This window comes from Rissa tridactyla, chromosome 4, assembly GCF_028500815.1.
Source record: "Rissa tridactyla isolate bRisTri1 chromosome 4, bRisTri1.patW.cur.20221130, whole genome shotgun sequence".
Lineage (NCBI taxonomy): Eukaryota > Metazoa > Chordata > Aves > Charadriiformes > Laridae > Rissa > Rissa tridactyla.
Window position 1 is genome coordinate 71,978,087 of NC_071469.1, and position 23,807 is coordinate 72,001,893.

At 42.5% G+C, this 23,807-nt stretch overlaps 1 protein-coding gene across 4 annotated transcripts in view; it reads left to right on the forward strand.

Annotated features, from left to right (window-relative positions):
- The window catches only part of RSPRY1 (ring finger and SPRY domain containing 1), a 40,327-nt gene that overhangs the window by 627 nt on the left and 15,893 nt on the right, over positions 1 to 23,807 (forward strand). Inside the window, exons 1-7 of one of the 4 annotated variants that reach the window (XM_054198792.1) lie at positions 6,460 to 6,636; positions 11,451 to 11,637; positions 12,368 to 12,595; positions 13,806 to 14,303; positions 18,363 to 18,415; positions 19,943 to 20,055; positions 22,765 to 22,891. In XM_054198792.1, coding sequence (XP_054054767.1) covers positions 13,957 to 14,303; positions 18,363 to 18,415; positions 19,943 to 20,055; positions 22,765 to 22,891 — 640 coding nt within the window. In that variant the 5' untranslated portion in view covers positions 6,460 to 6,636; positions 11,451 to 11,637; positions 12,368 to 12,595; positions 13,806 to 13,956. Of the gene's footprint in view, positions 1 to 416; positions 498 to 6,459; positions 6,637 to 11,450; positions 11,638 to 12,367; positions 12,596 to 13,805; positions 14,304 to 18,362; positions 18,416 to 19,942; positions 20,056 to 22,764; positions 22,892 to 23,807 lie in introns of those variants that run through there. The other 3 variants (XM_054198791.1, XM_054198788.1, XM_054198789.1) reach the window with 3 other exon arrangements.

The window sequence follows — 23,807 nt, forward strand, 5'->3', positions numbered from 1 at the left end:
GGCCCTGGAGCCGGTAAGAGCTGGGCTGAGTTGGGAGCTGGCAGAGGAAAGCGGCAGAAGGTGGATGGCGCGGGGAGGTGGCGGGGGCTTACCCCGAGCCCGGCGGTGCCCGGGGCCGTGGGGGGTTCCGGGCTCTTCCCGGCGCCTCCGGGAGATCCGCCTGGCGCCCGTATGACTTGCAAAACCACGGGCTTCGTGACAGCCCTTCGGTGCGCGTGGAGGGGACAAGATGACAAGCTGCTCTGGGACCTCCTGGGAACCCAGAAACGCTCAGAAGAATTTTATTGAGCCCTTGGGTATTTTGATATTAATGTAAAAAGTCAAAATGCTGAAAATTATTTACTGCTCTCGATGTAAAAATATCTCTGCTGAGCAAATTTCGTCTTTCTTACAGAGGATATGTGAGGATGAGCTACCAAATGCAATTATTTATCTAGATCATTTGTTTTGCATACTTGGGCAATCGATGAGGCAGCGGCACCTTTCCCAGTAGCACGGTAACACCACGGCACTGCTTTGCTCTCTTTGTGAGGTGCTTATAAAGCAGGTCTTTTTGCTGCTTTGTATTATGTCCATATCAAGCACTAATTTCTCTTTTAAGCCCTCTGATTCTCTCCTTCTCATTGCTGTTTCTATCTCGCATACCTTAATTTCCCCTTTTTTATTTTAAATATTACTATTTCTTATCTTCTGTTGTGCAGTGTCCCCTCTGGGTAGAGTGTTAGTGTAGGTCCCGAGAATGACTGTAGCTTTCTTGTTTTTCATTTTGTGTTTTGTTATTGCAAAATCTTGTTCTGAATCTCTCAGTATCCACCCCTAGCCCAGAGTTCATTTTGGTGCTCAGCCTGCATTTATCAGTATTTCTCACGCAGGGGAACTTTGTTCCATGGGGAAGCACGGACATAAGAGCTGCCTTTTCTCTTCTAAATTTATTCAGCCTTCTAGATACTGCATTGTTTTCTGAATGCTGATGTGTTTGGTGTTTTTTTTCCTTTTATGTCTGTGTCAGTATTTGTTTTCTTCAATGTAAGCAAGAGATTTTTTTTTCCACTTAGCACTAGATTTGCCTCAGGCTTTTAATTTTTTTGCCCTTTGCCCTGCAGTGTAGGCATTAATTTGTTTTGGTTTTGTTTTCTCATGCTGGTCCTCAGTTCGGTTCTTCTGCTTTGCTTACAATTTTCTGTACATCCATAAGTGCTATGTGGTTATTGTCATGTGGAGATCGACATACATTTATATACTGTGACTCTCCCCCTGTTTACTTCTCAGTATTATTTTTTTTTTTTTGCTATTTCCCTGCTAAACTATACAAATCTTTTTAACAGTGGATATTCTCATCGCCTATGAGCTGTCTGAAATGTTCCCTCGCGTCTTGTCTCCTCTTGGACTTCTGCTTTTGACTGTGGATTTCTGCAGGACTGTGCGTTCTCCAAACTTGTCATATTGTTTTAAGAGTCTAGGATGCTGTTAAATGTGTTTTTCTTTTGCATTTATCCAAATGCAGAGAATTGATCTGTTTGCTGCTCTGATCTAAATCTGGTCCATTCCTCTGCAAGTGCTTTTGCATATGTCTTTGTTCTCCTCTGCCGAGGCCCACTCAGCAAAAGAGCTTCATTCTCCTGCTGGCACCCTTCCTGTGTCTCTTCCTTTAGGACATTACTGTTACTGCTTTGTGCCCCAGCCTCTGCTGTTCTCATTTATATGTCTGGTTGAATAGGTTGTGTGTTTCTCCTGGTGTGTTCTTTTTCAGCTGCGTGATGCACAACTGTAGTTACTTTTCATCTCTCCCTTTTTCATCCAAACACTCTCTCAAAGTTCCTGCTAACTCGAAAAGTTCTTAGCATCTGCTGTCCATCACTTGCGCAGGGAGCTTCTCCAGAATATTTTAATGCAATATTTTGCATTGTGCACAACCCTTATCGTTGCCATTGCTGATTGTTAGCTTAGTCGCAGTTACTTACCTTTTAGATCGCTGATACCTCCAATTCACCTAGTCCACGCACCTTCCTTATCTTCAGCTGCGATATCGGTGGGGTTTTTGGTTTCCTTGAAGTTTTTGTTTACCTTTAGCTTCTTACACACGGAGTTCAAGTGCAACGCTTTGTGTTAGCCAATCTGGTGTCCTGCTCTCTGGCCTTGTAATTCAGTGATCACTCAGTGGTTCCCTTAATCTCACTGTTAACTTCTTCTGTGCTTTTCTTGGTGCCCATTTTTTCTCTCAGAAGGGCCATGATGGCACAGCTTCTCAGCACTCCTCCTTGGTATGTTTTCAGTGTTTTCACATGGGAGGTCTTGGCTCACGGCATGTTAGATTTGCTGTGAGCCTCATGGATGGGCTGAAATAGATTACTTACAATATTTTGGTTCCCTCCTATAAAGTAGGGCATCTCTCATGCTCTGCCCCTTAGGTGATATCAAAGTCCATTTCCCTCAAGCTTTTTGCTTGTTTGTTAAAATTAAGGAATAAAAGGGAGATACTTGTTAGCCTAAGCAATAAGCTAGTGGTAAAGGTGGTGATTTGTTGTGGAATGCTTACTAGCCTGTTACTCTTTAGGCTTCTTTATTCAAATTTCTGTTCACATCAATATCTCCCCTATAGCTGATAACTTATTGTATTTTGAAATGTCTCCTATTGGTCACTTTAAGTCACTTAGATATGTGGTGGTATCTTCACAAAATGGAGCAGAGCTCGTCACCTGCTGTTGGATTTCCCTCTCAACACAGAGGCAGCAAGTTAAAATGCTGCTGCCCTGTAGTAAATTGGAGGCAAGCTAATGTGATGAAGTTCATCCTGTTCTGCTGCATTGTCAATATGTTGTGGTCAGCATTTTAAACGGTTGGATTTGGGGGGATTTTTCCCTCTCCTGAGCTTATGATTGCTCAGTAGACTTTGAAATTATTCCTTGCTTTACGGTACTGTCGGCAGCTGCCCTGGATTGTCTTTCAAGAATCTCATTAGAGTTGTGTCATGTTGCTTTGCATTTCCTTGTGTCCTGACAATACATTTTGCTTTCCCTTCCCGGTTTGTACGTGGTGACTGTGAAGTTGGCGTGGCAATGGCTGTGCTAGCATGATCTTTATTTCCTTTTCTGTTCTCTGTTAGGTCACTGAGGTCTAGTATAAGTCAAATGATCACGCGTGACTCATAAGGTTGTGTGACTGACCAGTGCATCATAATCTCTCTCCAGCTGTGTTTGTAGTGGGCTGGTACTTTGATCTACCACTGTTGTGGCCAAGCTTCTGCTTTAGACGTTTACACAACCCTGCCATGGGAACTTGGTATATTTGGCAGGCTTTGCCCGCTTGGTAGGGATACTTGCTGGCTCAAAGGCTGGGCGGAGGTACTGCTTGCCACTTATTAATGGATGTTTGTTAATGGGGTGTCAGCAAGTCGCCGTGATCAGCCACAAGAAGTCCATCCTTTTCCTTGGAGAAGCAGTGGTTTCTAAGCATGCAAAACACTTGCAACTCTAGTTATTTTTCTCCCTTTCTAAGGCTTTTTTTGTTATAGGAAGCCCTTATTGCTTTAAGTTTCTGAATATCTGAGTGTTTTGCTGGACATGAGGAGAAAGACCGGTGTTGAGGACATCTTGATCTGAAGTATTGGTGTGGCTTTTTGGATTGCTTGCTTCAGTGCTTGTGCGCAAACTTGATACTAATATGGCTTGAATCATAGGTTAGAGGACAGTTGGTGAATGGCATGCCAGAAGGCTGTGCCGCTCGTGTGTATTTTATGCCTTCCTGGAGACAGTGGGGCTTGCTAGAAAGTGATTTCAGGAAAAGAAAATCCAGCAGATATGCTGATGCTCTTTTTTTTTTTTATAAAAGCAAGGGTGTCTGGTGGAATGGAGAAGGCTTAGAATTCTTCACTGCTTTTAAAAACATCCGCCTAATGTTGAATGAAGAATGATATGTGTGAATGAAGAATCATATGAACGATATGCACTCAAACTCAGGTCAATGTGTCAGTCCTGGAGTGAAAGATTAAAAAAATAACAATAATTGAACAACAGGTGTGTTGCTCTGTCTTTAGAGTTTTACCTCTCTGGAACATTTAGCAAAATAGTATCTTAATTTAATCTTAATTAAGTAGTATCTTAAGTTTAATCTTAATTCTCCTGAAATTCTTCCTCCTGAAGTCCCAGGTGACTGTGACTTGTGTTCCTGATACCATTACAGGTTTTTGAGAGCTTCTTAAACTGTTTTTGAACTTTCTACCTTTTTTGATGTGCAGCCATAACAAACTAAAATGAGTGTGCGCTTTTTTAAACCATTTTTGGGCTGCCTTGTGAAACACGTATGTGCTTGTCTTCGGCCCACTTCCTAACCCACAGGCACTTGTCTGAGTTGTCTCTCGGGTGGTCAGTCCCCTTCCTCTTCTCCACTATGGGAACTCTGAAACCCACTGACCAACTTCCTCTGAGTTTCTTCATACAGGTGGGGTCTTTAAAACGCTGTTAAAAAAAAAAAAAAAGTACCACAGCTCAGTGGTAGGAGCAGGATACCTTTGAGACCTGGAGTCACTGGCCCTGCTGCTGACAGGAGCACTTGTGTTACAGGTGGTCACCTACTGAGCATCAGGATCTCACTTACAGTGTGCTTTGTGGTAGGCTTGTATTGGGGAGGTAGATAGAGAAGGTCCTCGAGGCAGAACCTGAAGAGACAACTGGGTAGAAATGAAGCTGGTTTTCTTTCTGACAGGTGAGATAAGGGGCTCCAGCGGCCTGCCCAGAGCTGTGCATCAGGTTCTGCAGACTTCAGCTCTGGAAGCCCCAGATCAGGGATCACATTTGCCGTGAGTGTCTCCCGAAGCAGGTTTGCTAACCCAGTGACCTACATGTTATATTTGACTTGGAGGGCAGGCGTTTGAGCAGCTGTCGCTGTATCCACTTACCGGAGGAAAGAGAATCGGAAGGACATCTCCTGCTCTGCCGGTGCAGTCCCAAACTTAGGCTAGTAAAGAGGAAGCTGCTGGCTTTCCGTGGTTGGCAAGGAAGGTCACCAAACTAACTGGCTGTCAGCTACTGGCACCGAAAGATTGAGCCATCCTCTGATGCCACTTGAATTAACAAGAAGTGGAAGTTTCTTCAGCCTGTTTCCTGCCATGGTGTTAGGTTTTTCATGTTTGAGATGATAACCAGTGTCATTGAGGCTGAGAACAGGAGGGTCTAGACGTTATCTGCTCTGTGCTCTGCTCTCCGAGGCAGTTGTCAGACAGCCGACAATGCAAGCTTCTAACTGAGGCATCACTGAATTTTTCAGCAATGCTATCAAAATCTTTCACACATCCAAAACTGTTTTCAGTGTCTTTTATGCATTTGTAATAGCTTAGTCATACCGTCTATCTGGGCTCGTTTCTGTGGTCTACAGCAGGAGACTGTTCTGCCTTCTACAGAGTAGTTCTGTACCTAACCTTCCTTTGAAAACGAGCCCAGCTCTGACAAACTGGAGAAACAAAAGCATTAAGATTAGTTTGCAGACAAGAAACAGCACAACTCTGGGATTTCACCATTTCAGCTCAGTTACACGAAGCTGGTAGTTTGCTGACAAGAATCTGCGCCTGCCTGTAGCATCTTTCCATAGCCCACAGTGTGATTACTCAGATGCCTCTGTGCTATCCCTAGATCTAGTTCCCATGGCAGGACTACACTGAGGGACTGTGTGAGCTGCTCAGTCTCTTGATTTGTCCCTCAAAATGCTTTTTTAGTTTGTCTTTTGTTAATGTATGAGGTGCTTTAAGTATGTGTTATTGCAGTTTACTACAATGAGTTTTCTCCCCATAATTTAAGAGAACTCTTTCATTGGTTTCTGGATAATAGTTATAGGTAGAGCCTTATCCCATCTGAAATGGACTATTATTAAATTTACTAGAAAAAGCTTTTTTTAAAAAAAAAGGGCATCGTGGGTTGTTTGTGTTGTTTCTTTGCAATTCCGCACCTCTGCTTGGTACCTGAAGAGTCCGCACTTTCCTCCCAGTATTGTCTGTTCTGGAATTTCTTGGTCCTTTTTTCAAATTTTGAATCCTGATATTTTTGAATGTTTTTGTCAAAACTTAGCGAAATCATTTGTTGTTGATAACATCTGTAACTTTCAGGGCAGCAAGGAAGATTAACTTGAATTAATTGGAGGATTTATTTCTAAGCCTCCGAATGAATGTCTGTGCCAAAACTTAATATGGTATAGCTAATCAATTTTATTTAGTGCGCTTGTATCCCTTCAGTTTGTAGGATTAGTGTTCCCTGCCATCTGCAGGGTGTTATTCTTATCTTCCTGCCACTTCTGAAGCAGTGCATTATACTCTGCTCCTTGGGCAACTGCTGAGCTTGTACAGCTCTGCCACGTCAGCCAGCTGGAGGCGAGTCTTGTTCGACTTCCCCGGAGCTGTCAGATACCGCTATCTTTTAAACGATCACTATCTCAGATGTGTATTCATCTGCCTCAAAAGCATAGCTTTGTCTCGGAAAAGAAATGCAATGACCCGTCTACAGCTTGGGGAGAAGGGAACGGGGAAGTCACGTCCTGCGTGATTGATACCCGGCGCTGGATGGGCGGTTCGGACACTCGAAGCGTCGGAGCGAAGCTGAGGTTTTCTGCAGGCTGTGGCACAAAGGACAGTTCCACCCCAGTGAAGGCGAGGTGAGAAAACGAGCTGGGGAAGCAAAAGGAGGTAGTGAACGCTTCGGTTTCTCTTTCAGAAAGCGCTGTAGCAGAACAGGCTGTGATGCCTGAGCAGCCCTGAGCGCTGGTGTCTCTGTGTCTGGAGGTAAGGGACAGCCTGGGCAGGGCGGGTGTCTCTTTACTAGGCGTGCATTGGAGACACTAGTTTAAGTGAGAAAGTGAAGTTCACTTCAAATCCACATTGCAATTTTAGCGTCCCTCTACCAGCTTAAAAACAAATTTAAGGGAAGTAAAAAAGGCAAAGTAGTCCAACGTACAGGTGACTAAAAAAAAAATAATCTGACTTTCACAGTGAGTCTACAGAAAAAGAAACTACTGTGGTGGCTGCTGATGTCTGCTGCTGCTTTCTTCTTTGACTATTATCACAGCAAGTCAAACAAGAGATCAGATCCTCCGACTACGCCCTGTTTCTGACAAAGCTAAAATTACCTAGAGAAGACTGTAGGGTTAGAGCCTAATTTTTTGCATGAGGCCTGCACAGCCCTGGGGCTTTTCACTGACAGGCACTTAAGTTTTGAGAGGTGGTGATCAGTCTCTCCCTGTGAAACAGGCAAGCTCCGGGTCAGCCTGCTTTCGGTTTGGGGTGTTCTCACTACAGCAAGAAAGCAAATGACTGGCAGTGGCTTTGTCCTGCTGACGCACTGCATGCCAGTAAATGCTGTTTCCCATTGGGTTTTGACACTAGTCTTAACCCTCTGGGATATTTTTAAAGAAAATAGAATTGAATTAGGGGTTTGCTTCAGATTTCACAATGTGATGTTTGGTTACTACATTCAAAAGAAACACCACGGTATTTACTCACTCCTCCTGAAGCCTGTACTTGTGTGCACTGGGTGGTAGCCATGGGGTAGCCACACTGGACGCCAAGTAGCTCTTTCTCTTTAGTTGCGCAAGCCTTAGAGTTGAGAGGTTGACCGCAGAGCTCAATGTGATCTTCTGAGAAAGTCTCAATTTTGCATTATAATTGTATTTAGTTTACTGGAAATTCTTGGTTTTCACCACCTACTCCAATTATTTCAAAGCTGATATCCTCTCCGTGTTATAAAAGCTTGTAGTTGCAAATGAGGCTCTTCCCCCTCTTATTCCTGTGTTGAAGTTAATTATCTTGCAGTGATTCATAGCCGTGTTTCCTTCTCGTGGTAGTTTGAACTTTTCATCCGAGTGGCATCACAACTATTTCCATCTCTGCCTTTTCAGGAGCATCATTTCTTTGGGAAAGAAATGCTGAGGAAATATTTCTAATTATTTTATCACCTTAATAGGAACTTGCTGCCTCAAACTCTCACAGTTTTGCATTTGAAAAGCTGTCAACTTTACTGGGTGGTTTGACGGAGCTCCTGTGTTTCTCTGCTCTTGAGAGGAGCAGTCACTGGTCTTATTCTTGTAACAGTGGCAGAAGCTGGAAGAGTGGTTCCAGTAGCTGAAGCCCTCTCTGCTTGTTCATGTGCCTGAGTTGTGTTGTTTTGTGTTGTTTTTTTTTTCTTTTTGCTTGCTTGGCAATGCATTCCATTTCATGGAAAGGAGAGGCCTTTTCCATCATGAGGCAGTATTATGGTTGGCTGTAGCTGAATATTTGAGGGAATGAATCACTGACTCTGGGGCTGCTTATTGCAGAGAAAATGATTGTAATGCCACTTGGAGCTGGCTTTTCCATTGGCGTGCTCTGTCGGATGATCGAGCAGAGGCCTCTCCTGGGTAGCCTGGGCATCCGCGCTGCCAGGCAGGTGCAAATCCGCTCAAATAGCATTCGTTTCAATGCATGACGATTCCATCTTTCCCGCTTGGACTTCCAGCTGTGGCAGGGTGGTCAGTCTGTGCAGCTTGTGACTCCGCCATGCATCCACATACGTGGTCGAGCCTGCCTGGAGAGCAGCAGCTTCGCTGTGCTGGGGATGGTCCTGATGGCCGGTGGAAGGGTGCGGGGGCATGGAAAGCTGCTGCCGGCGGGGACCCATCGGTGCTTTTCCCCTGTGTGTCCAGCCCTACCAGCGTCCCAGCCTGGTGTTTTGGTTAGAGGAAACCGTGCCGTGGTGGCTGTTTGGTAGGTGTCCCACAGGGGCTCTGGGGTGAAGAAGGAGGTGTCGGGCACTGGCGTTCTCTGCTGCACCCACAGGATCTGCTCAGAGAGAGAGGTATCGATACCAAGTACTTCTTACAGAATAAAAAAAATTACTTCTTGATCATATGCTTGGCAAGTTCATAGCCCTGCATCCCAAAGTAGCATCCGATAGCCAGAATTCAGAGTGAGTGGATGATGCTGCCAGTTGAAAAGTGGGTACTGGCTGCTGCCATTACCACTTCTTGCATTTAAAAATGTGGGGTCACGCTTTTAGTAAAATACCATTTCAAAGTAGAATAAAAGTGTTACCACTCTTATAAATCTGCCTGCGCTTGTGAACAGCTTTCAAAGGCTTGTTATCACTTTCTAAATTTGCCCAAGAATATTCCTCAGGCGAGTGCTAAAGTGGTGGGACATGGCTTTCTAGCATTGCAGTGCATCTGAATGACACAAAATCGAGCTAATCCTGGGGAAAGCGGTCACAGCTTTTAACATGGAGAACCTGTTTTCTTTCCATCCTGTAGCTTAGCTCTTGCTGGTATTTCCATGCCGAAAGACTGAAGTCTGAAGACTTTCAGTTCTACTTTTGCTTGTGTGCTAGTTGTTTAAGAAAATGGTGTTTGCACAATGTCGTGGTAGCCCTGACAGCAGGCAATGGGTTTCTGCCCCAGTGGCCTTCCAGGGAAACCTGTTCTTACTCTTGTGCTGGTGCTTAGTAAATCTTAGCTGTTAGCTCATTACATATTTGAGTTAGAGTGTTTTGATGCGGTATTAAAAACACAAAAGGTAAGTTACAGACCACACTAAATTCTCCAATAGCATGATTTTTTTAAAAAAACTAGCACGCTTTGGTTAACAATTGGCATTACAATCATAGAATCGTGGAATGTGTTGGTTTGGAAGGGACCTCTAAAAGCCATCTAGTCCAGCCCCCTGCAGTGTGCAGGGACATCTTCAACTAGATCAGGTTGCTCAGAGCCTCATCCAGCCTGGCCTTGGATGTCTCCAGGGATGGGGCCTCCACCACCTCTCTGGGCAACCTGGGCCAGTGTCTCACCACCCTCAGTGTGAAGAACTTCTTCCTCATGGCTAATCTAAACCCGCCCTGCTCTAGTTTAAACCATTGCCCCTCGTCCTATGGCTACATGCCCTTGCAGACAGCCCCTCCCCAGCTTTCTTGTAGGCAATGGAAATAATAGAAGACTTATAAATTTTAAAAGCAGTTGCAGAGATTCTTGGTGGTGTAACTACTGAAAAAGAATTTAAATGGATTGTGAAAGATTAGTTCTCTTCCTTAGCTGTGTTTTAACAGCAAAACAAACATGTGGCCTTTGTCTCAGGAGATGGAGCTATTGATTCTCAGGTGAGTGCACCAGGAAAGAGCTTGTTTGTCTGTTATTGTGCACTTGCTGTTATGCCTGGCATTAAGTATCTGCTGCCAGGTAGGACAGGAGGCTTACCTTTGCTTATCTCCATACTGCTGTTGTGATATTCTTGGTTTGCTGCTTGAATTTTTTTCTTCTTTTAGATAAGGTCTTTAAAATCTCCCTTTCTCTTTTATTCCCACAACACTTGCAAGTAGACTGTTAAGTATTTTTAGAATTAAAAAAAACCCAACACTTTTATGACCAGGTTTTGTTGAGAGCAGCGATTTGCAAAAATTGGTCTTGAAGTTATATTTTAAAATTTCTTTCTGTCTCTGTATGTAGAGATTGTTACCTCTTATTGAAACAATAATATATTTCATCTCTCATGATGTGCAAAACGCGCTCGGTTTTGTGTGTTGGTTGCGTCCCTGAGGTCTTGGAGTCTGGACAGAAGCAGAATCGATCACTTTCATCACCTGCATCGCTCTTCTCTACTGAATTTCTCTACTCCATCCTGCTGCAGACCTGAACTGAAGTTTGGTGCCTCTGCCCTCTTTACTTTAGCAGTGAGAGTGAGGAAGCTGGGGTGGCTGCCGGCAGCCTACCGCTGAAGTCGCAGTTCATCATAACATTGTAAAGCTGTCCTTCAAAAATACACGAGCTCAAATGCAATCTAGTACATCACTGGTTTAAAAGGTCTTTCTTAAAAAGCTTTTTCTTTGCGCTTCAGAATCTCTCCATGCATTCTTACTCTGTCCAGACACGCTGGTTTGCGGGGCGGATGTGTAGCAGTCTCTTCTTGTACCTTATGTTCCGAATTATTTGGCCTTTCAGTTTGTTTGAGGCTTGACAATGAACTCCTTGTACGTGATTGAAAGCAACAGCCAAGTGATTGCTGTCAAACTTGGTTCTTTACTAAATAAGGGGATTTTATCTTGTCATTTCTCTCTTCTCTTTATCTAATCAACTTTTATAGTGTACTTGCTTTTATTTTCTGCTGTTCTCCTTGAGGGTGATCTGGAGCAGATATTATTGCTTCCCTTCCTGCTGTAAGCAGTAATTTGAGGGGAGGAGCCAGTGCTTGCTCTGCACTTGGTGCTATGGTGTCTGGAATACCAAGGTTGTAAAAACAGATTGGGTTTTCTGTAGCTGTGTCTAGTCCTAAAGCTAGTAGGTGGCAAGCTGGTTTTTGAAGCCATGATAGAACTTCCCCCCCGTAAAGGCTGAATGTGGCTGAAAACAGCAGCCTGCCTTGATGTCATGGCGGGTGTAGGGAAGAGGTGGCATGTGCCTACTGTGGAGGCAGCTTCCAAGTGAATTGTTCTTTCTTTCGCCTCTGTTTACAGGGACTCTTCAGCGTAGTTCCTAAAAGTGAAAGCAGAGTCACCCGTAATGACTCACTGCCCACGATGAAGGCTTAGAGTGCTGCTTTTCCGGATATGAGTGCGTCTGTGCCCTGAAGAACTACAGTCTGTTTCCGCTACAGCGCTGTGCGAGCAAGCCCTGCTGTTCCTGCACCAAACGTACTTAAGGGTGAGTTGATCGTAATAGCTTGATTTTAATCGTGCTTTAAGTTGTCAAACAGAAAACCCTAGGTTTCAATGATCAGTTTTAATCTTGACTTATGTCTATTTTTGTTTCCTGAGGTAGGTTCTTACTCATTGCTAATCCCTAAAATACAGCTTTTCCATACTTGTTTTGATGACAAGGTAGATCCACTGTGTTAATGTTTTTGTAAGTTACAGAACAGCTGAACTAATTCAAGTTCTAAATCTGTTTTACATTTTAGTATTATGTTACTGAAATGCCCTTAAATGATCCGGATTCATAAATACAAGTATAGTTTTTTCTTAGGAAGTTGTTTTACATTTAATATAACTAGCTTTTTTTTCAAAAAGAAAAAAAAAAACAAAACCAAATGAAACTAAACACCCCCTTGCCCACCAGCCTTTTAAAGTCATTTGAACCAGCTGTGATCTTACACAATTCTGAAGGTGTACGCAGTCTGTATTGGCGCCCTCACATCTAGTTTTCACTTGCCAACTGAGAAGATAGCAGCTGTACTGGCTCAGATGGAAGGACTCCTGAGCCTGGTGTTCCGCTTCTTTTTGTGGTCAGACTGCTAAGAGAGTAAGGCAAGCATGTTGTGATGCTGAAACCCTTTTAATGATCTATGGTTTAGGAATTCCTTGAACAAGAAGTCAAGATCCTGTTTGTTTTCGTTTTTTTCCAATGAATATCCCCTGAGGGTTTTTTTTCCTAGTTAGCCTTCGGTTAATTTCTCAGTACTGAACTTTTCACTGTGCTAAGAGAAGATAACATGCCTCAAACTACAGAAGAGTCTGAGAGTGTGGTCGCAGCGCTTTTCCAGTGACCGCTGTACATCCAGAGACTTGCTCACGTGACCAGTGTCTGGCTTCCCAAATAACGTTGTTATGATCTTGTCCCAAATGTCAGCCAGCAATTGCACAGTTGCCATTTGGCTCCGATGGTAGGGGGCCTTTCATGTTTGAAAGGTGGCAACTGTCTTTAACTTTCTTTTAATTTTATGGTGCTACGTGTCTGCTGTTAAATAGATTATTTAATTGTAGAATAGTAATAACCTGTTACAGGATGTTCACCATAACTTCTAATTTAAATGTTAAACTTTATTCTTAAAAGAATAACATGTGTTTATTCTTAGAAGTGACTTACTTATTCTGGCATGCTTGAAGTGCATAAGTAGTTAAATGATGACTTTTGTAGGGCTTTATTTTAGCTGAGACTTTATGTAATGTCCTATAGAAATATACCTTATGGCTTGAAAAATAACTTGTAATGAAATGAGGTTTTGAATCCTTTTGCTAGCATTCTCAATTTAATGATTTGGAGGGACTACCCTACAATCTCAGTTTCTAGTGGGCCTGTATTTGATCCAAACCATTTGAATCTAGAACAAAAGAATGACTGAATTAGTCTTCGCTCCCAAAAAGGGAAGACCGGTTTGATGCTAGATCCAAGCAAGCATACCACCCGCACAGAAAACACCCTTTTCAAAATCCCAGTTAGATTCGTGAGCGTTAAAATGGTGTCTGTAATCCCTGTTTATTTCAGGGTCAGTACTTGGTGCTTCTTTGGGTGGGAATCCAGTTGATGTAGGCACGTTCCAAAAAGACGTGTTTGCGCACAGATGGACTAGACAGTTCATTGCTAAATCTGTTGTTTGTTGAGATAGGCCATAACTGTAAGATTAGTTCTTCACAACTAAGGCTCTTTTGTAGAGTCTGTCTGGAAACAATACTGAATATTCCTGATGTGAAATGGTAACCTTAAACGTACAGCTTTTATTTGGGTGGCCTGAACAGTATGCCCTTTATAAAGGGTAAAGAACAAATGAAACTGGTTTGTTAATGCCAAGTACTTAAGGGGTAGCAGTGTGCTAGGCAAAGACATGCTTGTTCCTCTGCATCCGAACCCGTGGCAGAAATAGGAAATAATAGGTGGTGTGGAAAGGAGTGGTGTGTGGGCGAGAGCTACTGACCCGCTGAACTTCCTCCTCCTCCTCATTCCTTTCCCCCTCCCTGCAACAGACTTCGGGTACAAATCTTATGTTTCCTAGGTGCTTTATCCACCAAGACTGATTTTGTGTACTAAAATCGGCATTTTTCTGTAGTTCATTAGAAGTCGTAACACTGACTCTTGTTTTGGGTTTGCTTTTTCAGACCTCCTTCTGGATGACCAATGTGTATTTTAACCGATTATATCGGAAACTAAGTCTCCAACTTCCCATTCATTCCAGCTGGTAGCAACGCTTATAATGCAAAAAAAATCACACTTCAGGATCACATAAACATTACTCTTAAAACTTTCTAGATGATTGTAGTTGCTTTGGTTGTGTTCTATGCTAGCAGAAGCCTTTTCCAAGGTTTACTGTTGACTCTAGAGCACCACATTCCCCATTTACTGGGAGCCTTGGGGGCTAACAATATGGGAAACTCATGCGTTTGCCGTGATGACAGTGGAGCAGAAGACAGCGTGGAATCTCGGAGCCGGCAAACGGAGAACAGTAGAATACATGTACCTGAAGCAAGAAGCCACCCAAGGGACCCTGTCCGTCCACCCAGGAGGGGTCGAGGCCCTCATGAACCAAGAAGGAAAAAACAGAATGTGGATGGGCTAGTACTTGACACACTGGCTGTAATTCGGACGTTAGTAGATAAGTAAGTACCTCCTCAAGGAATAATTCAACATGAATGAAAATGTTCTTGTCTTCTCTCAAACTGTGGCTCCATCCTCTCACCGATCTACACCTGACCCTCCCTGAAGCAGCCGCGTGTTTCCATCTGGATGCTTAGGAGAGGAGCACCTTTAGGAGAGGAGCACCTTTCCTAGGTAATAGAAGTAGCTCCTGAGTGCCCAGGTACAGACTCTGCCAGGAGCTGAGGAGCTTTCTCTCAGTTCCTGTATGGGTCTACACCCAGGTGGGATGAGGAACGTGCTCAGTATTTCTCACCTACCATAGACACAGTTTAGGAAGCAATGAACGCTCCAGAGTTTGGGAACTTCTGTCCTAAAAATTGGTGGCTGTGCAAGCTTTCTGTTTTCAGGCTGTATTTACATCTTTGGAAATGGTTAAGCAAAACTGAGAGCTTTGATCTCTGTTAGCTTGTATAAACAGACTGAGGTTTTCTTTCCAGTTATAAGTCTCTCTACTTTTTTAAAGACCGCATGTTATGACTGTTCAACTCATGATCCCAGTATTGCATTCCTTGCATGCTCAAAGCATCCATTAAGGGTGTGGGGGGTATTTATGGATTCATCCGTATTTTTTTGGTTTTGTGTTGCTTTTTGCCAAGCTTTAAAAGGACCTTCAAAATGCTGGGTTACGTTAGCTCATCGCCTCTTGGGTTAGGGGCAGGCTAGGAATTGGAAAGGCCAAAAGAGAAAGAAAAACACTGTTCTAGCTTCCCAGCTGGGGCTTGAGTTTAAGGTGGATGAGGCTTGGGATAAGTGAGCCTTGGTTCATATACCTGCCTTGTTACTCTGGAATGTGCCTGCAGGGGAGGAGTTTGCCTTCCTGTTGTAAAATGCTTTAAATAGAACTACCAGGACATACTTTTTTTCCTGAACACTTAAATCGAAGAGGCGTTTTTAAACAGGTTTTATTTTGTGGTCTGCCTTCAAATCATTAAGTTAAAATCATGGCAGATTTTTTTTTTAAAGTCTCTCCCTAATCTCACATGCCTTCCGCTCCCCCTGTTCAGCTCCTTAAGCTGTTTCCCAACACTTTTGTGCATAGTTGGTCCTGTTCCTGTGGGTATTGCAATTGGTTTTGTAATCTTGAAAGTGCTTTCCTATGCTACTCTGGGACAACAAGCGTAGTTATTTCACTGATCCTGGAGTCCTGTTTCTGACAAATTGCTGAAGCTACTGTATTTTCTTGTACAGACTCCAGTGAAAGACTTCCTTAGATTCACATAAGCACATAGGTTGGACTTCTGGAAGTTCCTCCACTTCAGCCTCCTGCTTAAACCCAGGTCCGCTGGGAGCAGGTGGCTCAGGGTCTTACCCAGTCAAGTGCTGAACATCTTCAGAATACAGATGTTCTCCACCTCTTTGGGTCCCTGGTCTGGTGTGTGACCGCTCACATGGTTTAAATAAGTAAATATTTTTAAAAGTTGGAATTTTGGTGTGTTCCAGCACACCCCTGTTGCCTCTTGTCCTCTTGCTGTGCACCTCTGAGAAGAGCCTGGCTCTGGCCTCTCTGTTCTTTCCCGTGACGTAGTTGCAGGCAGCAATATCATTTCTCTTCCTTCCCACTACCTCCCCCTTAAGGATGAACAAACCTCTTTGAGCTTCTGCTTGTGTGTCACGTTCTCCAGCCCTCAACCGTCTTGGAAGCCCTCTGCTAGACACGCTGCCTTGTAGCAATGTCTCTCTTGTCCTGCGGAGCCCATAAGTGGTCTGTACTGGTATACTGGTTTCCCTGGTTTCATATTAAGGTGGTTGGTAAGACACAGCCGGTTTTAGAATACAGCTAAATATTACAAGTTCTTGCAGATAAGACCGAGACCTGTGGCTATGAATAATGGAGGGTCTGTTCATGAGGCAAGCTATCTAAATGGGCCTGAAAAACGTTTAGGGAGCCTTTCTGCTAGACGTGAAGCTAATGATAGCTCTTGTTTGATTAATAGGAATGCTCACTTGGAAGAAAAAAAAAAAAATTCCATGTCTGGAAATCTTGGTTTTCAGTGTAGGTGGGTACTGTAGGAATAAGCACGTTCCATTATCACCGGTTCCTCCTGGAGCCTGACTTCTCAGCGCTGAAAATGCCGCAACTGAGGGAAGGGGTAGGGAAGCTGACAAATATATTTTCATGTCAAAAACTGTGCAAGAATAAAGTCAAACTAAAATGAAAACATGTAGGTAACAGCAGGTTGCAAATACGGGCTTCAGTATGATAGTACAGCCTTACAGAGTGAAAGACGGCAAGCTAGAGAGTGGAAGGCAAAACCCTTTTTCTGACAATTCTTTTGTCTATATACTTTCTATATACCGAAAGTTAATACGTGGGGACACTGAGATGAATTGTAAATTCAGTTGTTATACTGTGATCTGCAATGAATGGTTGCTTTCCCTGATTATTGTTTGTTTGGGTTTTCTCGTTTTTTGTTTTTTTATCAAATCTCAAAGTTCCGACCTAAAACATATCTGACAAATGCATTTTTCCCCCTCTCATATCTATAAGGAAAGGAGTTATTCTTCCGAGTTTTTGCATTAAGCTTAAGTACTAATTTTTGGAGTTTGTATAAAGTGCAGCTTCACAAATTAAAAAAATTAGCAAAATGACTGTTTGGCTTCCAAATATGAAGAAGGTCGGTGCTGGAGGGGATGTTTGGAAATTAAGTGGTTAAAATGGCAAGTCGGTGGGACAGACTCCACTTTGCTCAGTGCCAGTACTGCAAACACCTGCTACCCATGACAGAATCGGAAATCTTGCTGATAAAAAATTTCCTCCTTTTTTATTAGAGCCTTTACTTGTATTTACTTTTTTTTTTTTTTTCTTTCTCGGAGTCTTTACATCCTTTCTCTTGAGGTAACTCTGCATCGTTGCGCTGCTTTTTTCTGCTGCGGAGATTAGTTTCCAGAAGAAAGGCAAGGAGATGAAGGGGAATATTTGTTCCCAGTGTTATAGCGATATAAATATGTGTTTAAAATTCAGCATTTTCTCGCGTAAACATTTAAGAGTGTGTTAATTTTTTGGTAAGAAAAGCATGTATTTTTAAACATATTTTTAGTCAAAACTGAGATAATTTTTTTCTCTTTTATAATGAATCCCCCTCCAAAGTAGGTGGCTTTATTATTTGCATGATTCATCTGTGTTTGAAATTTTCTAGAATTCACCTGTATTTAGCATTTCTGGTGTAATTTCCGAGGTGTGTGATAGAAATAGAGCGTGGTACATCTCCTCCTAAGCCGGGGGTTAGTTCACAATGTCTCGGTAGCACTGAATAAAGAGTTTAGCACCTGCTGCTGCATAAGCTTTTTCTGGACCTGGAGATGCTTACCTGAATAGGCTTGAGACCTTGCTTTAGGGACTTTCAACGGCGGTGCCTGCTCAGATGAGCACTGGCCATAGGTTCTTGCCGTTGCTCCAGGAAACCAGACCCAGAAGCTGATCTGATTGAACTTTTTAATGATTTTTTTTTTTCCATGCTGGAAAGGGAATTGGGTTAAATGTCTTCGGTTAAACTGCCTTAACTATTTCTTTCAGCTCTTCTTAATGAGTTCGATGTCTGCGTTGCTGCTAGGTGGCTTGCCTTTCAAGTTTTGTGTTTTGTTTATTTTTTTTAAATATTTATATATTTAGCAGAGAATTTATGGGGGAAAAAAAATCATGTTTAAGCTCTGTCCCTTGTGCTCTGCTCTTGGTTCACTTCATGACCTCTGACATAGTCTCTCGTTTTGTATTCCAAGGAACGCTGCTAATGAATAGCTCTAAGCCGAAGCATTATGGCCAGCTTTTAAACATGCAGATATGGATCACCATTCCATTTATCAGCTCTTGTAGATATGCAGATGTTGACTTTGAGCCAGAGAAAGGCTCAAATACCATCTGTGTTTCAGATCTGAAAATGGCATGAGCAGTCCGCAGCCCGTGTAACTTCCTCTTGTTAAATGCTTACCGGATTCATTTTCTGTCTGTTGTATTATCATTTTATTCAGTGTATGCGTTGATGGTTGTGCATAAATTTTGACCTGTCTAATATCTCTTTCAGTGACCAGGAGCCTCCTTATTCAATGATCACGTTGCATGAAATGGCAGAAACAGGTATCAAGGCACTGTGTTGGGCATTTCAGTTGTGACTCCAAAGAGAAAAAAGAAAAAAAAAAAAACAACCCCAAAACAAAACACCAAACCAAAAAACCTCCTTCTTGCTAGCATGTACTTTTCTTTGCAATATGTATTACGACTTGCTGTAGCACTAGCCATGTGGGATACAAAACACCGTTCTGCCCTTCAGAAGCTTTGCTTGAGTTCATTGCATTTGCCTGAGTCTTTTGAACTCTCAAACTTCCCATGTGAACTCCCCGGAAGCAGCCAACGGATGGCCACAAACACATTGTGATGGTGGCATTAAACCAGAAGCCACAAAGAATGTCTGTTTGCAGTAAGGCAGAAACGACCCTTATATGTATCTAGACATGGTTTAAACCCGTGTGCTCCAGTGTTGGCAAACAGCACGTACTTCTTGTCTTGGGTTTTGCTGTCCTTAGACCTCTACTTTATTGATGTAGTTGGTCCGCCCTCATCTCTAAGCACTCCTGCAAACTAAGCCGTGTTTGTGCAAGGGCTGTTTTATCTTCATTACAGGAGAAATTCTCCCAGCTCAAGACCCCCACCAAACTTCTGGTTTAGATGAATTTTTTTGTCTCTCTTAGTAGAGCTGGTACTGGTCTCAGGAAGTATATTTCTATATCAAAATAAATTAATCAACCTGATTAGACATTACAGCAATTCAGTAAAATGTTTTTTTTTTTTTTCAGGGGAATGTGCTAACAAAACTCAGACCCCAGTCTGTTACTTGTATTTCCCTGTCACTTTTGACAGGAGCACTAAGTCTCTTCAGCCTCCCTCACTCCTATGCAGATACAGACTCTGTGTTATCACTTCTAAGGGAACTAGTTTCTTGTAAATCCAAATCTGTTTACTTTATTAGTAGTTTTAACATCTTATATGGTGTGTTGCTTACTTGCAAGTCGAAGCCCTTGTCTGCTCATTAAACACTGAGAGCTGATCTGTAGGGAAGCAAACTTTCTTTGGACCACCAGGCATGGGACAAGCTAATGCGGTTCCCCCGAGGTCCACATTATTGAGGGAATTCAAGAAGAATGCTCTGATTCTGACTGAAATATTTCTTTAGTGTCGTCGTGGATGCAGCATTTAACACTTAAGAGCTGACACTGGACACTGAACTCTTGGCTATCGCACTGGAACAAAGTGCTTGTCCATACTGGTCTTAAGCATTCCTTCCTAATATTAGTGGAAACTAAAGGATGCTCTGGCCTGGGTGAGACTGTTCTCCAAACAACAGAGGTGTTCACTAGCACCCAAGCTGCTGTAAACTCTTATTTTTTTTTTTTCTTTCCTCCCTTGAATTTAAACTTTTAAACTACTACAAACTAAGACATTGATGTGAAAAGTAAACCATTTTGTTGGTTTTCTTTCTTTTCCCTAGTCTCTGTAAACTCCCTGGTTAATTTTGAGGATTTTTCAGTTTACGTTTAGGGATGTATTTTGAACACTTCAGAATTGCAGCATTAATTCTGAGCGCTACTTCTGTTTTGTGGTTGACAGATGAAGGCTGGTTGGAAGTTGTCCAGTCTTTAATTAGAGTTATTCCATTAGAAGATCCCCTGGGACCAGCTGTTATAACCCTACTACTTGATGAATGTCCGTTGCCAACAAAAGTGAGTCTAAAGCATGTGTTTTCATCTGCGGCTGAATTTCAGTTATTCGTGGTTGCCACACCTATGATAGCTTCTGGGTGGGTTTCACCAGTGACGCAAGACTGTTAGCGGTTCAGAAAATGGGTGTAACTTGAAACTTTGAGTAATTCATGGTGACTTGTTATCTAACTGCTACTTAATGCTAGAAGAACTGTAGGGAAAAAAAATAAATTAAAAAATAAAGATAAATCTGGTCTGTGGGGAAGAACAAGGGGCCTTTGGTTTCTAGCTGCTTTTTTTTGTTGTCCTTTCCTGCCCCGTGGCACCTACGCGCTGTGCAGCGAGGGTGTGCAGATGCTGCAGAAGCAGGACAAGTTCTGCCGTCTTGTTCTCAAGTTCTGGAAGCTGCGTCTTTGCAAGTCGCTGTTGAACTTGTTCCTGCCCTGCACATAAGGAATGCAACGCAAGTGGGTGTGTGAAGTTACACAAGTGACATCTCTTAACTGTGAAATATCTAGATAAGGTTTTGGCAGGCTTGAATACTTTTTCCACTGACCACTAATGTGTGTTTTGGATGGAAAGATGACCCGAGGTGTTGGTACTCTGTTGGTACAGGTGTTTTAGCGAGAGCCTCAAGTGTTTAAGGACATTAACTGTTGTTGAATCCTTTATATGATGATTGTACAGAGAACTTGTCTGTCTTCAAACGCTTGTCCTTGTTTCATCAGAAATTGATGATGACATCATTGCAGCTTTTGCTTTTTAATCTACGTATGCTGCCAATTTTAGTTTTCTGTTTGCATTGTTAGGGCTATAAAAATCTGGTAGCTTTTTTTGTCTTGCGTAAATGGGTGAGTGGCTGGGGAGTTAGTCAAGCTTTAACTGCCTGAAGTGTGTGTTTGGTTTTTTTCCCTCTAGGCTATTGATTAAAGTCATCTGAGACTTTTGACCAAGTTAAATGTTGTATGATGTCTGTCACAGGGGCTGCAAAATGATTCTGAAAACAAAGCTACGACTAGAAACTTTGCCCGCTTTTAAAAAGAAATCAGGAAGTGGAGGCCACTGTGAATGTGCCATACAAAGAGGGATTTTGTATTTTTTTTTTGTTCATCTGTACAATGTACTTGGCAATCAAATGATTTGTTCTTCGAAAGCCATGTGACTTTTACTCAGATGCTTTAATTTTAAGGCGTTAGCTATGGAATAGTTGACCTTAATAAGACAAAAGGAATAAGATGCCTGTTTCTGGGGCGCACAGAGTTTTGGGTGGGGTTTTTTTCCTCCTATGTGTAATCTCTTTACAGCATAAGGAGCTGTGGTTGTGGGATCTGCTGGTCACATGCAGTAAAGTGCTGCTGTTCACTTTCTTTCTATTCAAGATAAGTTTAAGTGTTTGGTCTTAATGGTTTTAAGTCAGTGCCCCGCTTCTGTAACAGCTGGAGAACGGCAGCAGGCTGTATTTCACTCTCTGTTATTGTAGGCTATAAAGTCCATAAAGTTAAAATGGCAGGCAGTAAACTGTTTATTCTATAAAGTCTTTATTTAACTCAAAATAGTTGATCTCTCTGACAGTTCTAATAGTGGCTAAAAGCAGTATCAGAGTATGTCAAGAGTCTAATTTTAGTGAGAATTTTCCATCCCAAGTTTGTGGCTCAGTCATCCTTTCTCTGTTCTACTGACCGTTAGTCTTGTTCATCCGTTCTGGTTTTGTGGCTTTTCTTTTGGGAACATAATTACTTCTCAGTGTTACCTCAGTGTCTAGCACAGTAAACTTGGTTTGAGTGTGGCTCAGAACACAATTCAAAAAAACCATATATATTCAACTTGAGCAGTACTCATTTTTTGCTCCAAATGGCCTGCTGATGACTTCAATATGAGGAGGAGTTCTATTTTAATTAGATCCTAGCCTGACATTATGCAGTTTCATTCTGAATCAGCTGAAATTTTCATGAAGTCTGGAAAGTTGAAGGGGATTTGGAACTTTGCGGGGTGGGGTTCTCACTGTGGGATAACTTGTTCTGGCTCTAGATTAACCCCTAACTGCTCTGACAGTGGAGGGGATGCTCTAGATCTGTCTTGAATTTTATCCATACCATCCTGCCTGAATGGAGGAAATCAAAGTGTGGCATTTTAGATTTATTACCCTCATCAGTTGCTTCCTGAAGTCGTGTGACTACAGGAAAGCCATTTGTGCTCTCAAGAATGCCATTTATGATGTCCCATAAAGCTGACAGCATCCTGCATTTATCATTGGGATGTAGGCTCTCTTTGGGGGGGTGTGTCTCTTTTGGTCCTGAATTCTAAAGTCTAAACCATCACTGTTCTTTTGGAAAGAATGGGAGCTTTAGGGCACTAGAAACAGATTAGATGGCAGTAGTGCCGTATGTGCTGATTGGTGGTGTTTGCCTTTCTGCTGTTCTGGTTCCTGTTGCTGTGGGTCCCTCACTTGTGTATGTCCAGAGGCGTCCCGAGTTGTTGATCACAACCATGACCAGCAATCTGGTGGTAATCTTAAAGTTACAGCTTTTGGTTATGTTGAACTTCTCTTCCCATCTGTTCTTTATTATCTTCTTGTCTTAGAAGATAGCCATCCCATGCTGTCTGTAATGTGATGCTGACTTTAGCGATATAGTGTAAAAATAGTTTGTTGTACGATACTGAGTAAGGGGGAAAACTGTATCTGCCAGTGATGTTGAAGAGATCTCTGATTTATTTTTTTTTCTTTCTCAGGATGCATTACAAAAATTAACTGAAATATTAAACTTAAGCGGAGCTGCTGCTTGCCAGGATGCTTGTCACCCTGCCAAACACCGGAACACAACTGCAGTGCTGGGCTGCTTAGCAGAGAAGTTAGCAGGTAAAGCCGTGGGGTTCCTCTGAAGGCTTGCATTTGGCTCGCTGAAGCGTGTTCTGCTTTAGCACCCGCGATGCGGACCAGTTCAGAAATGTTTTCTTAAAACTGAATAATGTTCTGCATCGAGGGGAGACCTTGTGTGACAGGTGTGACCAAGTCTACCGCTCAATTAAAATGTCGAGTGGTCGCTAGCTTGGGTCTGAATGAGCCATTCACAATCCTAGACACTTAAAAAGATCAAATCCTTCTGACACGTGGTTAGTGACCGTTGATCAATGTTTGTTTATAGTATATTGCCTTAGCATGGGAATCGGTCTTTTATGGCTGTCTGTGAGTTATTGAGAACTCGCAGTTCTTTAGCCAGTAGGCAGGAGTAGCAAATTAGTAGTCTTGGAGGCTGTATGGAAACAAAAAAGAAAGATGTCCATTCCGCTAAATGCGTGTTGCTCTATTGTAGTTAGCTGAAAAGATTCTCTCTTCTGGGTTGCTTAAAAGAAAATTGCTGGGATTCTATTTTTAAGGTGACTTTTCCCATAGAACTTTTTTTATTCCCTGTCATTTCTAGTACCCTGGTGGAAACTGATTACTTTAAGTTTCCTTCCTGCTGATGGTTGATTTTGTTTAGTTTTTTTCTTCTTTTCTGAAAGCAGTCAGGAAAAGGAGGAAAAAGTGATTGTGTGGTATCACCTAATAGTTATTTAAAACAATTTCAATATTTCCGGGGGGGGCGGGGGGGAAGAAGGGAAGAATAAGGGCAGGAAGCCTTTTTGAACTATAATACTCCAACCCTGTTATACTAAGTCAAAATAAGATGCTGTATCTACTTTTGTCTTAGTGGACACGGGTCTCACTGTATCAGCTCAGGCAGCAAATCTGTTCATGCTGTGGTGGGACCCATTGCAATTTGTTAGAGTTTGTA